General features: G+C 46.7%; 1 protein-coding gene across 1 annotated transcript; it reads right to left on the minus strand.

Annotated features, from left to right (window-relative positions):
- Positions 1 to 11273: 11273 nt before the first annotated feature.
- LOC119328630 (auxin-responsive protein IAA20-like) lies at positions 11274 to 11815 on the minus strand. The gene is made up of 2 exons (XM_037601609.1): positions 11637 to 11815; positions 11274 to 11538 (listed from the first exon to the last, which is right to left on the minus strand). The coding sequence occupies exons 1-2, from the start codon at positions 11813 to 11815 to the stop codon at positions 11274 to 11276; spliced, it is 444 nt and encodes a 147-aa protein (XP_037457506.1).
- Between the last annotated feature and the right edge of the window lie 1898 nt (positions 11816 to 13713).

Raw genomic sequence — 13713 nt, forward strand, 5'->3', positions numbered from 1 at the left:
CGCAGTAGCCCGAAAGAGAACCTGCAAAAAATGAATAGTTGTTGTTCTGTTAAAAGCCAAGTCATTTCTGCAGTTCCAAATTGCCCATAACAACGCACATGCTCCCACACGAATTTGTCTAGCTGTTTCGGCCTCTATACCAACCACGTTCCAAACAACGACCTGACCGAATTCGGAGGAGTAATAGTAATGTTAAAGGCAATCTGCACCGAGCGCCACAACACCCTCGCCATCGGGCACTCAAAGAAAAGATGCTTGATAGTTTCATCCCGATCACAGAAACTACACCTAGTAGATCCTGTCCAGTTGCGCTTAATCAAATTATCTTTCGTTAGAATGACTTGTTTATGCATAAACCACATAAACACTTTAATTTTGAGAGGAACCTTAACTTTTCAAACGTGTTTGGAACTAGGAATTACACTAGAATTAATGACATCAATGTACATCAACTTGATTGTGAATTCACCAGATTTAGTAAGCTTCCAATACAACTAATCGGGCTGATGACTAAGCTGAACCTCCATGAGTCTACTCACCAGATGAATCCAAGCCTCCCACCGGTCACCCACAAGCACCCTCCTAAATTGGATGTTAAGAGGAGCAGATTGCAGACTCGTTGCAACCAGAGCATCCCGTCACTGCACAATGCGATAAAGCGCCGGATACTGGAGTGCCAGTGGTTCATCACCTAGCCAGGTATCTTCCCAGAATCGAGTGTTATTGCCATCACCGACAACAAACTTTGTTCTGTTAAAGAAAGTTGCTTTGACCCTCATTAACCCCTTCCAGAAGGGCGAATCAGCGGGTCGAGCCATCACCTGCGACAAGGTTTTAGAGTACAGATACTTGTTACGAAGAATCTGCGCCCAAGTTGCTGTTGGAAATATGCCCTAGAGGCAATAATAAAAGTGTTATTATTATATTTCTCTGTTCATGATAATAGTCTTTTATTCATGCTATAACTGTATTATCCGGAAATCGTAATACACGTGTGAATACATAGACCACAATATGTCCCTAGTGAGCCTCTAGTTGACTAGCTCGTTGTGATCAACAGATAGTCATGGTTTCCTGGCTATGGACAGTGGATGTCGTTGATAACGGGATCACATCATTAGGAGAATGATGTGATGGACAAGACCCAATCCTAAGACTAGCACAATAGATCGTGTAGTTCATTTGCTAGAGCTTTGCCAATGTCAAGTATCTCTTCCTTCGACCATGAGATCGTGTAACTCCTGGATACCGTAGGAGTGCTTTGGGTGTATCAAACGTCACAATGTAACTGGGTGACTATAAAGGTGCACTGCAGGTATCTCCGAAAGTATCTATTGTTTTATGCGGATCGAGACTGGGATTTGTCACTCCGTGTAAACGGAGAGGTATCTCTGGGCCCACTCGGTAGGACATCATATGCGCAATGTGACCAAGGAGTTGATCACGGGATGATGTGTTACGGAACGAGTAAAGTGACTTGCCGGTAACGAGATTGAACAAGGTATCGGTATACCGACGATCGAATCTCGGGCAAGTAAAATACCGCTAGACAAAGGGAATTGTATACGGGATCGATTGAGTCCTTGACATCGTGGTTCATCCGATGAGATCATCGTGGAACATGTGGGAGCCAACATGGGTATCCAGATCCCGCTGTTGGTTATTGACTGGAGAACGTCTCGGTCATGTCTGCATGTCTCCCGAACCCGTAGGGTCTACACACTTAAGGTTCGATGACGCTAGGGTTATAAAGGAAGCTTGTATGTGGTTACCGAATGTTGTTCGGAGTCCCGGATGAGATCCTGGACGTCACGAGGAGTTCCGGAATGGTCCGGAGGTAAAGATTTATATATAGGAAGTCCTGTTTCGGCCATCGGGACAAGTTTCGGGGTCATCGGTATTGTACCGGGACCACCGGAAGGGTCCCGGGGGCCCACCGGGTGGGGCCACCTGCCCCGGGGGGCCACATGGGCTGTAGGGGGTGCGCCTTGGCCTACATGGGCCAAGGGCACCAGCCCCTAGAGGCCCATGCGCCAAGATATAGGAAAAAGGGGAGAGTCCTAAAAGGGGAAGGCACCTCCGAGGTGCCTTGGGGAGGATGGACTCCTCCCCCCCTCTTAGCCGCACCCCTTCCTTGGAGGAAGGGGCAAGGCTGCACCTCCCCCCTCTCCCCTGCCCCTATATATAGTGGAGGGGAGGGAGGGCATCCATACCTGAGCCCTTGGCGCCTCCCTCCCTCCCGTGACACCTCCTCCTCTCCCGTAGGTGCTTGGCGAAGCCCTGCAGGATTGCCACGCTCCTCCATCACCACCACGCCGTTGTGCTGCTGCTGGATGGAGTCTTCCTCAACCTCTCCCTCTCTCCTTGCTGGATCAAGGCGTGGGAGACATCGTCGAGCTGTACGTGTGTTGAATGCGGAGGTGCCGTCCGTTCGGCACTAGGATCATCGGTGATCTGAATCACGACGAGTACGACTCCATCAACCCCGTTCACTTGAACGCTTCCGCTTAGCGATCTACAAGGGTATGTAGATGCACTCTCCTTCTACTCGTAGCTGGTTTCTCCATAGATAGATCTTGGTGACGCGTAGGAAAATTTTGAATTTCTGCTACGTTCCCCAACAGTGGCATCATGAGCTAGGTCTATTGCGTAGATTCTTTGCACGAGTAGAACACAAAGTAGTTGTGGGCGTTGATGTTGTTCAATATGCTTACCGTTACTAGTCCAATCTTGTTTCGACGGTATTGTGGGATGAAGCGGCCCGGACCGACCTTACACGTACTCTTACGTGAGACAGGTTCCACTGATTGACATGCACTTGGTGCATAAGGTGGCTAGCGGGTGCCAGTCTCTCCCACTTTAGTCGGAACGGATTCGATGAAAAGGGTCCTTATGAAGGGTAAATAGCAATTGGCATATCACGTTGTGGTTTTGCGTAGGTAAGAAACGTTCTTGCTAGAACCCATAGCAGCCACGTAAAACATGCAAACAACAATTAGAGGACGTCTAACTTGTTTTTGCAGGGTATGCTATGTGATGTGATATGGCCAAAGGATGTGATGAATGAATATATGTGATGTATGAGATTGATCATGTTCTTGTAATAGGATTCACGACTTGCATGTCGATGAGTATGACAACCGGCAGGAGCCATAGGAGTTGTCTTTATTTTTTGTATGACCTGCGTGTCATTGAAGAACGCCATGTAACTTACTTTACTTTATTGCTAAACGCGTTAGCCATAGAAGTAGAAGTAGTCGTTGGCGTGACAACTTCATGAAGACACGATGATGGAGATCATGATGATGGAGATCATGGTGTCATGCCGGTGACGATGATGATCATGGAGCCCCGAAGATGAAGATCAAAAGGAGCAAAATGATATTGGCCATATCATGTTACTATTTGATTGCATGTGATGTTTATCATGTTTATGCATCTTGTTTACTTAGGACGACGGTAGTAAATAAGATGATCCCTTACAACAATTTCAAGAAGTGTTCTCCCCTAACTGTGCACCGTTGCTACAGTTCGTCGCTTCTAAGCACCACGTGATGATCGGGTGTGATGGATTCTTACGTTCACATACAACGGGTGTAAGACAGTTTTACACAGCGAAAACACTTAGGGTTAACTTGACGAGCCTAGCATGTACAGACATGGCCTCGGAACACGGAGACCGAAAGGTTGAGCATGAGTCGTATAGTAGATACGATCAACATGAAGATATTCACCGATGATGACTAGTCTGTCTCACGTGATGATCGGACACGGCCTAGTTGACTCGGATCATGTAATCACTTAGATTACTAGAGGGATGTCCATCTGAGTGGGAGTTCATAAGATGAACTTAATTATCTTGAACATAGTCAAAAGACCTTTTGCAAATTATGTCGTAGCTCGCGCTTTAGTTCTACTGTTTTAGATATGTTCCTAGAGAAAATATAGTTGAAAGTTGATAGTAGCAATTATGCGGACAGTAGAAAGCTTATGTCCTTAATGCACTGCTCAGTGTGCTGAACCCCAAACATAGTTTGTGGATGTTGCGAACATCGGACATACACGTTTTGATAACTACGTGATAGTTCAGTTAAACGGTTTAAGTAGAGGCACCAAAGACGTTTTTCGAAACATCGCGGAACATATGAGATGTTTCGAGGGCTGAAATTGGGATTTCAGGCTCGTGCCCATGTCAAGAGGTATAAGACCTCCGACGATTTTCTTAGCCTGCAAACTAAGGGAGAAAAGCTCAATCGTTGAGCTTGTGCTCAGATTGTCTGAGTACAACAATCACTTGAATCGAGTGGGAGTTGATCTTCCAGATGAGATAGTGATGTTTCCCCAAAGTCATTGCCACCGAGCTGCTAGAGCTTCGTGATGAACTATAACATATCAGGGATAAATAAGATGATCCTTGAGGTATTCACGATGTTTGACACCGCGAAAGTAGAAATCAAGAAGGAGCATCAATTGTTGATGGTTGGTGAAACCACTAGTTTGAAGAAGGGCAAGGGCAAGAAGGGATACTTCATGAAACGGCAAATCAGCTGCTGCACCAGTGAAGAAACCCGAGGTTGAACCCAAACCCGAGACTAAGTGCTTCTGTGATAAGGGGAATAGCCGCTAGAGCAGAATTACCCTAGATACTTGGTAGATAAGAAGGCTGGCAAGGTCGATAGAAGTATATTGGATATACATTATGTTAATGTGTACTTTACTAGTACTCCTAGTAGCACCAGGGTATTAGATACCGGTTCGGTTGCTAAGTGTTAGTAACTCGAAATAAAAGCTACGGAATAAACGAAGACTAGCTAAAAGTGAGCTGACGATATATGTTGGAAGTGTTTCCAAGTTTGATGTGATCAAACATCGCACGCTCCCTCTACCATCAAGATTAGTATTAAACCTGAATGGTTTATTGAATCTCGATCATAGTGATACACATTTTCATGCCAAAAGATATAAGATAGTAATGATAGTACCACTTACTTGTGGCACTGCCATGTAAGTCATAATGGTATAAAACGCATGAAGAAGCTCCATGTTGATGGATCTTTGGACTCACTCGTTTTAGAAAAGTTTGAGACATGCGAACCATGTCTATTGGTGTATACGCATGAAGAAACTCCATGCAGATGGATCGTTTGGACTCACTTGATTTTAAATCACTTGAGATATGCAAATCATACCACATGGGCAAGATGACTGAAAAGCCTCGTTTTCAGTAAGATGGAACAAGATAGCAACTTGTTGGAAGTAACACATTTTGATGTGTGCAGTCCAATGAGTGCTGAGGCATGCAGTGAATATCGTTATGTTCTTACTTCACAGATGATTCGAGTAGATGTTTAGAATATTTACTTGATGAAACACAAGTCTGAATTATTGAATGGTTCAAATAATTTCAGAGTGAAGTAGAAGATCATTGTGACAAGAGGATAAAATGTCTATGATATGATCATAGAGATGAATATCTGAGTTACGAGTTTTGGCACACAATTAAGACATTGTGGAAATTGTTTCGCAATTAATACCGCCTGGAACACCATAGTGTGATGGTGTGTCCGAACATCATAGTTGCACCCTATTGGATATGGTGCGTACCATGATATCTCTTATCGAATTACCACTATCGTTCATGGGTTAGGCATTAAAGACAACCACATTCACTTTAAATAGGGCACCACGTAATTCCGTTGAGACGACACCGTTTGGAGAAACCTAAGTTGTCGTTTCTTAAAGGTTTGGGGCTGCGACGCTTATGTGAAAAAGTTTCAGGATTAAGCTCGAACCCAAAGCGGATAAAATGCATCTTCATAGGACACCCAAAACAGTTGGGTATACCTCCTAATTCAGATCCGAAAGCAATATGGATTGTTTCTTGAATCGGGTCCTTTCTCGAGGAAAGGTTTCTCTCAAAAGAGTTGAGTGGGAGGATGGTGGAGACTTGATGAGGTTATTGAACCGTCTCTTCAACTAGTGTGTGGCAGGGCACAGGAAGTTGTTCCTGTGGCACCTACACCAATTGAAGTGGAAGCTTATGATATTGATCATGAAACTTCGGATCAAGTCACTACCAAACCTCGTAGGACGACAAGGACACGTACTACTTCGGAGTGGTAAGGTGATCCTGTCTTGAAGGTCATGTTGCTAGACAACAATGAACCTACGAGCTATGGAGAAGCGATGGTGGGCCCGAATTCCGACAAATGGTTAGAAGCCATGAAATCCGAGATAGTATCCATATATCAGAACAAAGCATGGACTTTGATGGACTTGCCCGATGATCGGCAATCCATTGAGATAAATGGATCTTTTAAGAAGAAGACGGACGTGGATGGTAATGTCACCGTCTATGAGACTCGACTTGTGGCGAAGAGTTTTTCACAAGTTCAAGGAGTTGACTACGATGAGATTTTCTCATCCGTAGCGATGCTTAAGTCCGTCGGAATCATGTTAGCATTAGCTGCATTTATGAAATCTGGCAGACGGATGTCAAAACGAGTTTCCTTACCAGTTTTTCGTAAGGAAAGGTTGTATGTAATACAATCAGAAAGTTTTTGTCGATCCTAAGGATGCTAAAAGGTATGCTAGCTCCAGCGATCCTTCTAAGGACTGGAGTGAGCATCTCGGAGTTGGAATGTATGCTTTGATGATGATCAAAGATTTTGGATTTATACAAAGTTTATGAGAAACTTGTATTTCCAAAGAAGTGAGTGGGAGCACTATAGAATTTCTGATGAATACATGTTGATCAGAAATGATGTAGAATTTCTAGAAAGCATATAGGGTTATTTGAAAGGTGTTTTTCAATGGAAAGCCTGGATTAAGCTACTTGAACATTGAGCATCAAGATCTATAAGGATAGATCAAAATGCTTAATAATACTTTCAAATGAGCACATACCTTGACATGATCTTGAAGGTGTTCAAGATGGACCAGTCAAAGAAGAAGTTCTTGCCTGAGTTGTAAGGTACGAAGTTAAGACTTAAAGCTCGACCACGGCAGAATAGAGAGAAAGGACGAAGGTCGTCCCCTATGCTTAAGACGTAGGCTCTTCAGTATGCTATGTTGTGTACCGCACCTGAAGTGTGCCTTGCCATGAGTCAGTAAAGGGGTACAAGAGTGATCCATGAATGGATCACAGGACAACGGTCAAAGTTATCCTTAGTAACTAGTGGACTAAGGAATTTTCTCGATTATGGAGGTGGTAAAAGAGTTCGTCGTAAAGGTTACGACGATGCAAGCTTGACACCTATCCGGATAGCTCTGAGTAGAGAGATCGGATACATATAATGGAGCAATAATTTAGAATAGCTCCAAGTAGAACAGTTGTTTGGAATAGCTCCAAATAGAGCGTGGTAGCTGCATCTAGGAGATGACATAGAGATTTGTAAAGCACACACGGATCTGAAAGGTTCAGACCCGTTGACTAAAACCTCTCTCACAAGCAACATGATCAAACATAAAACTCATTGAGTGTTAATCACATAGTGATGTGAACTAGACTACTGACTCTAGTAAACTCTTGGGTATTAGTCACATGGCGATGTGACCTGTGAGTGTTAATCACATGGCGATGTGAACTAGATCATTGACTCTAGTGCAAGTGGGAGACTGTTGGAAATATGCCCTAGAGGCAATAATAAAAGTGTTATTATTATATTTCTCTGTTCATGATAATAGTCTTTTATTCATGCTATAACTGTATTATCCGGAAATCGTAATACACGTGTGAATACATAGACCACAATATGTCCCTAGTGAGCCTCTAGTTGACTAGCTCGTTGTGATCAACAGATAGTCATGGTTTCCTGGCTATGGACATTGGATGTCGTTGATAACGGGATCACATCATTAGGAGAATGATGTGATGGACAAGACCCAATCCTAAGACTAGCACAATAGATCGTGTAGTTCATTTGCTAGAGCTTTGCCAATGTCAAGTATCTCTTCCTTCGACCATGAGATCGTGTAACTCCTGGATACCGTAGGAGTGCTTTGGGTGTATCAAACGTCACAACGTAACTGGGTGACTATAAAGGTGCACTGCAGGTATCTCCGAAAGTATCTATTGTTTTATGCGGATCGAGACTGGGATTTGTCACTCCGTGTAAACGGAGAGGTATCTCTGGGCCCACTCGGTAGGACATCATCATATGCGCAATGTGACCAAGGAGTTGATCACGGGATGATGTGTTACGGAACGAGTAAAGTGACTTGCCGGTAACGAGATTGAACAAGGTATCGGTATACCGACGATCGAATCTCGGGCAAGTAACATACCGCTAGACAAAGGGAATTGTATACGGGATCGATAGAGTCCTTGACATCGTGGTTCATCCGATGAGATCATCGTGGAACATGTGGGAGCCAACATGGGTATCCAGATCCCGCTGTTGGTTATTGACCGGAGAACGTCTCGGTCATGTCTGCATGTCTCCCGAACCCGTAGGGTCTACACACTTAAGGTTCGATGACGCTAGGGTTATAAAGGAAGCTTGTATGTGGTAACTGAATGTTGTTCGGAGTCCCGGATGAGATCCCGGACGTCACGAGGAGTTCCGGAATGGTCCGGAGGTAAAGATTTATATATAGGAAGTCCTGTTTCGGCCATCGGGACAAGTTTCGGGGTCATCGGTATTGTACCGGGACCACCGGAAGGGTCCCGGGGGCCCACCGGGTGGGGCCACCTGCCCCGGGGGGGCCACATGGGCTGTAGGGGGTGCGCCTTGGCCTACATGGGCCAAGGGCACCAGCCCCAAGAGGCCCATGCGCCTGGGGAAACCCTAAAGGAAGAGTCCCAGCAGGGGAAGGCACCTCCTAGGTGCCTTGGGGGGGAGGACTCCTCCCCTGGCCGCCGCCCCCTTGGAGATTGGATCTCCTAGGGGCTGGCGCACCCCCCCTTGGGATCCCTATATATAGTGGGGTAGGAGGGCCTCCCAAACACACCTTATGCCTTTGGTGCAGCCCCTCCCTCTCTCCCAAGTTCTCCTCCTCTTCTCCCATGGTGCTTGGCGAAGCCCTGCGGGATTGCCACGCTCCTCCACCACCACCACGCCGTTGTGCTGCTGTTGGATGGAGTCTTCCTCAACCTCTCCCTCTCTCCTTGCTGGATCAAGGCGTGGGAGACGTCACCGGGCTGTACGTGTGTTGAACGCGGAGGTGCCGTGCGTCCGGCACTTGATCATCGGTGATCTGAATCACGACGAGTACGACTCCATCAACCCCGTTCACTTGAACGCTTCCGCTTAGCGATCTACAAGGGTATGTAGATGCACTCCCCTTTCTACTCGTTGCTGGTCTCTCCATAGATAGATCTTGGTGTTACGTAGGAAATTTTTTGAATTTCTGCTACGTTCCCCAACAGTTGCCTCAGTCTCGGCAGATAACTTATAAAGCCACTTACTTAGAAGGCATCTATTCTTAACTTCAAGGTTCTCAACCCCAAGACCCCCTTGGTCTTTTGGTCGGCAGATGACATCCCATTTGGCTAGGCGATACTTTCTCTTAGTTTCATCGCTCTGCCAGAAGAAACGAGACCGATAGAAGTCCAGTCTTTTCCTAACTCCAACTGGAACCTCAAAAAAGGATAAGAGAAACATAGGCAAACTCGTGAGCACCGAATTAATAAGAATCAATCGGCCTCCATACGACATAAGTTTGCCCTTCCAGCAGCTCAGTTTCTTCTGAAACCGATCCTCGATACACTTCCATTCACTGTTAGTTAACTTACGATGGTGAATGAGGATACCAAGGTAAGTGAACGGAAGAGTCCCCAAATCGCAACCAAACAGTTGCTTGTAAGCATCTTGTTCCTCTTTGGCTCTACCAAAACAGAACAACTCACTTTTATTGAAGTTGATCTTCAGACCGGACAATTGCTCAAATAGGCACAATACCAGCTTCATATTTCTCGCCTTAACCAAGTCGTGCTCCATAAAATTGATTGTATCATCGGCGTACTGCAGAATGGACACACCACCATCTACAAGATGAGGCACCAAGCCACCTACTTGTCCTGCCTCCTTTGCCCTTCCTATCAAGATTGCCAACATATCAACAACAATGTTGAAGAGGATAGGAGACATTGGATCACCTTGCCTCAGGCCCTTGTGTGTCTGGAAATAATGACCTATATCGTCATTCACTTTAATTTCAACACTCCTTTTTTGCGTGAAAGATTCAACTTGGCGCCTCCAAGCTTCGTCAAAACCCTTCATATGTAAGGCTTGTTGTAGAAAGGGCCATTTGACTTTATCGTACGCCTTCTCGAAATCCACCTTAAAAACCACTCCATCCAGTTTTTTCGAGTGAATTTCATGGAGCGTTTCATGCAGGACCACCACCCCTTCAAGAATATTCCTATCCGGCATGAAAGCAGATTGAGTAGGCTGCACTACAGTATGCGCAATCTGTGTGAGTCTATTCATTCCGACCTTGGTAAAAAATTTGAAACTCACATTAAGAAGACAGATTGGCCGAAATTGGTCAATCCGCACTGCCTCTATCTTCTTGGGAAGAAGTGTTATCGTCCCAAAATTCAGCTTAAAAAGGTGAAGCTGACCAGCGAAAAGATCATTGAACAAAGGCAATAGATCTCCTTTAATAATGTGCCAACATTTCTTGTAAGCTGACCAGCGAAAAGATCATTGAACAAAGGCAATAGATCTCTGGAGGCAACTTGGACGACGGATTGTTGCACATCATGTGTAAAGGAGGTTTTGAGTAGTACTGCAGTTAATAACTCTAAAGACAGGAGCATGGTTAAAAAATTCAACGATTTTTCCAATATTTTGGTAATTTCCGCTTTTACGAAATATTTGTAACTCAAAATTCCAGGCCATATTCACTAATTTCAAACAAAATTCAAATTCAATCAACATCCATAAAAATTGAGTAAATTTCGATGGATCGAATTCTGAAATAATTTTCCGACACTATGGTGAAGTCTGAATTTGTCCTGTTGCCGAGATACTAAACATTGGACCCGGGAGAGAAACTTAGAAAGTCCCATACTGGTCGACATGACGACAACATGTACAAAAGTTATTCAGTGAGCTAAAACTAACTAGTCACACACGGCGGCCGGTGCAGATCCATGACGCCCAAACTCAACTGGCAATGGCAAGTACTGTAGTATCTTGAGCCGCTTGGCCGACCTGACAAAGTCCCTGCAAGAGATTGATTCGACACCTCACTGTTAGTCGAGACACCAACGGTTGTATGCAATGAGAGGGGAATGCACGCAGAAGAAATTAAGAAACCACAACTTACTCCCACGGCACGTCTCCGACGAGCATCCAGTCCCCGTCCCCGTCCTCGTAGGTGACGGCGTATGGATCACCTTGGTGAGCGGGGGAGGGGAACATGAGGTGGAGCGTGTGGTGGAGCTCGTCGTAGGAGGCGTGGCCACACAGGTCCACCTTCCTTCCGATGGGCACCCCTTCCATCTTCACCTTCACGTGGCCGCCGTTGCTGCGGCTGCGCTGGCGGAGCGCGCTCTTCACCGGCGGCCACCCCACCAGCCTCTTCCTCCTGCACGAATTATACTCGGCCAGGTCAGTTTGACGAAGGAGAAGGGCGCGCACCTACGTGCATTGCATTGCATTGAACACCATCGACGAAACACTCACTTGCTGTCCGTCTCCCAGTCGCGGGCGTCGCCAGCGCCGTTGCCGTGGTCACCGTCGTCGTCGTCGTCGCGCAGGAAGAGTGGCAGCGCGGGCTTCTTGATGCCAAACGCCTCCGCCGATCTCCTCTTCCCGCACGGGCCCGCGTGGTTGGGCGGCGCAAGCCCCAGCTCCAGCTCCATGGCGCCCTTCGTCGACTTTTTTCCCTGTACTACGTGATCACAGCTGAAAACTTGTGCTAGGAGCAGCTAGCTACTGTACTCTGGCAGGTGGCGACACCGTGCGACCGATGCGTGCGGTATATATAGGCGCGCGGGGCACCGCGGCCGATGGCTACGTTTGATGCATGGTGAGTGGTGAGCGGGAGACATGGTGTTGGGGCTCAAGGGGGCCAGGCAGCGGGCGGGCAAATGCATGGTCAAGCTAGACACGTTCAGGATTGAATAGGTACCGGCGTCAATGGTGTCACGAGACGTGAGAGCCAGATCCAGGGGGCATGTGGATACGCGTGGGCTCCTCGTCGTCCGCACCAAACCGGACGCCCACCACATGGACATGCCCCAAGTCAAGGGAGACAAACCAGCCACTGCTCCCACTCCATGCTTCGCCCACTCCAGTCACAGTTGCATGTGACAGTGTGCCTGATCCACACCTTGGATCTGCATGGAGCTGAGCATGGACACCGTGCTTTCCAACGCCGCTCCCTGCCGGCTCTGTACCAACACCGATGTTTATAAGGGCATCTCCAGCAGTTGGCCCCCCGGCCCCCCTAGGACGCATAAAAATCGCTCCATGGGGGCGAGCCGGCGATACAATCGATGCCGGGGGCGGTTTTGCGTCCAGTCGTCGCCCCCAGCTTGCCTCCAGGCGTTGAAATTGACCCACTTTGCAGCCTAATTTCGGCGAATAAAGGGCCCATATGGACGAGAATAGGCCCATATTCGGCGTGGTTTCGCCGTGTCTCGGCGTTTAATTATCAACACAATTATTTCTTATCACATATTTCATCACAGAAAAATCAAATACTTCAACAAAATAGTACAACAACAAATAGTTCAATACAAATTATATAGTTCAACAAATAAAAACATGTATTTCATCACACGGCGTCCCCTTTGAGCCTCCATAGGTGCTCAATCAGATCTTTCTACAGTTGATGATGCACCTGTGGGTCTCGGATCTCCTGACGCATACTGAGATAGGCAGTCTAAGTTGTCGGTAGATGGTGATCAACTTCGGCTAGAGGACCCTACCTGTAATATGGTTCAGTGTCAAACACTGGGTCTTCTTGCTCGTTCTTGATGATCATGTTGTGCAAGATGACACAGCAAGTCATAATCTCCCACATTTGATCTTTGGACCAGGTCTGAGCGGGGTACCGAACAACAGCGAATCGAGATTGGATCACACCAAATGCCCGCTCGACATCCTTCCTGCAAGCCTCCTGAACTTTCGCAAACCAGGCGTTCTTGCCTCCTGCCGCAGGGTTTGAGATCGTCTTCACAAATGTCGACCATCTCGGATAGATGCCATCTGCTAGGTAGTACCCCTTGTTGTATTGGTGCCCATTGATCTCGAAGTTCACCGGAGGAGAATGGCCCTCAACGAGCTTGGCAAAAACAGGAGAGCACTGCAGCACGTTGATGTCATTGTGAGTTCTTGGCATACCAAAGGAGTGCCAAATCCAGAGGTCCTGTGTGGCTACCGCCTCAAGCACCACACTGCAACCGCCTTTGGCGCCTTTGTACATCCCCTGCCAACCAGATGGGCAATTCTTCCATTTCCAATGCATGCAGTCGATACTTCCAAGCATCCCAGAAAATCCTCTTGCTGCATTCTGGGCTAGGATCCGAGCAGTGTCTTCCGCATTGGGTGTTCTCAAGTATTGTGGCCCAAACACTGCCACCACTGCCCGGCAGAACTTGTAGAAACACTCTATGCTGGTGGACTCGGCCATGCGCCCATAGTCGTCGAGTGAATCACTGGGAGCTCCATATGCAAGCATCCTCATCGCTGTCGTGCACTTCTGGATGGAGGTGAATCCAAGAGCACCAGTGCAATCCATCTTGCACTTGAAGTA

The sequence above is a fragment of the Triticum dicoccoides genome, chromosome 7A, assembly GCF_002162155.2.
Source record: "Triticum dicoccoides isolate Atlit2015 ecotype Zavitan chromosome 7A, WEW_v2.0, whole genome shotgun sequence".
NCBI lineage: Eukaryota > Viridiplantae > Streptophyta > Magnoliopsida > Poales > Poaceae > Triticum > Triticum dicoccoides.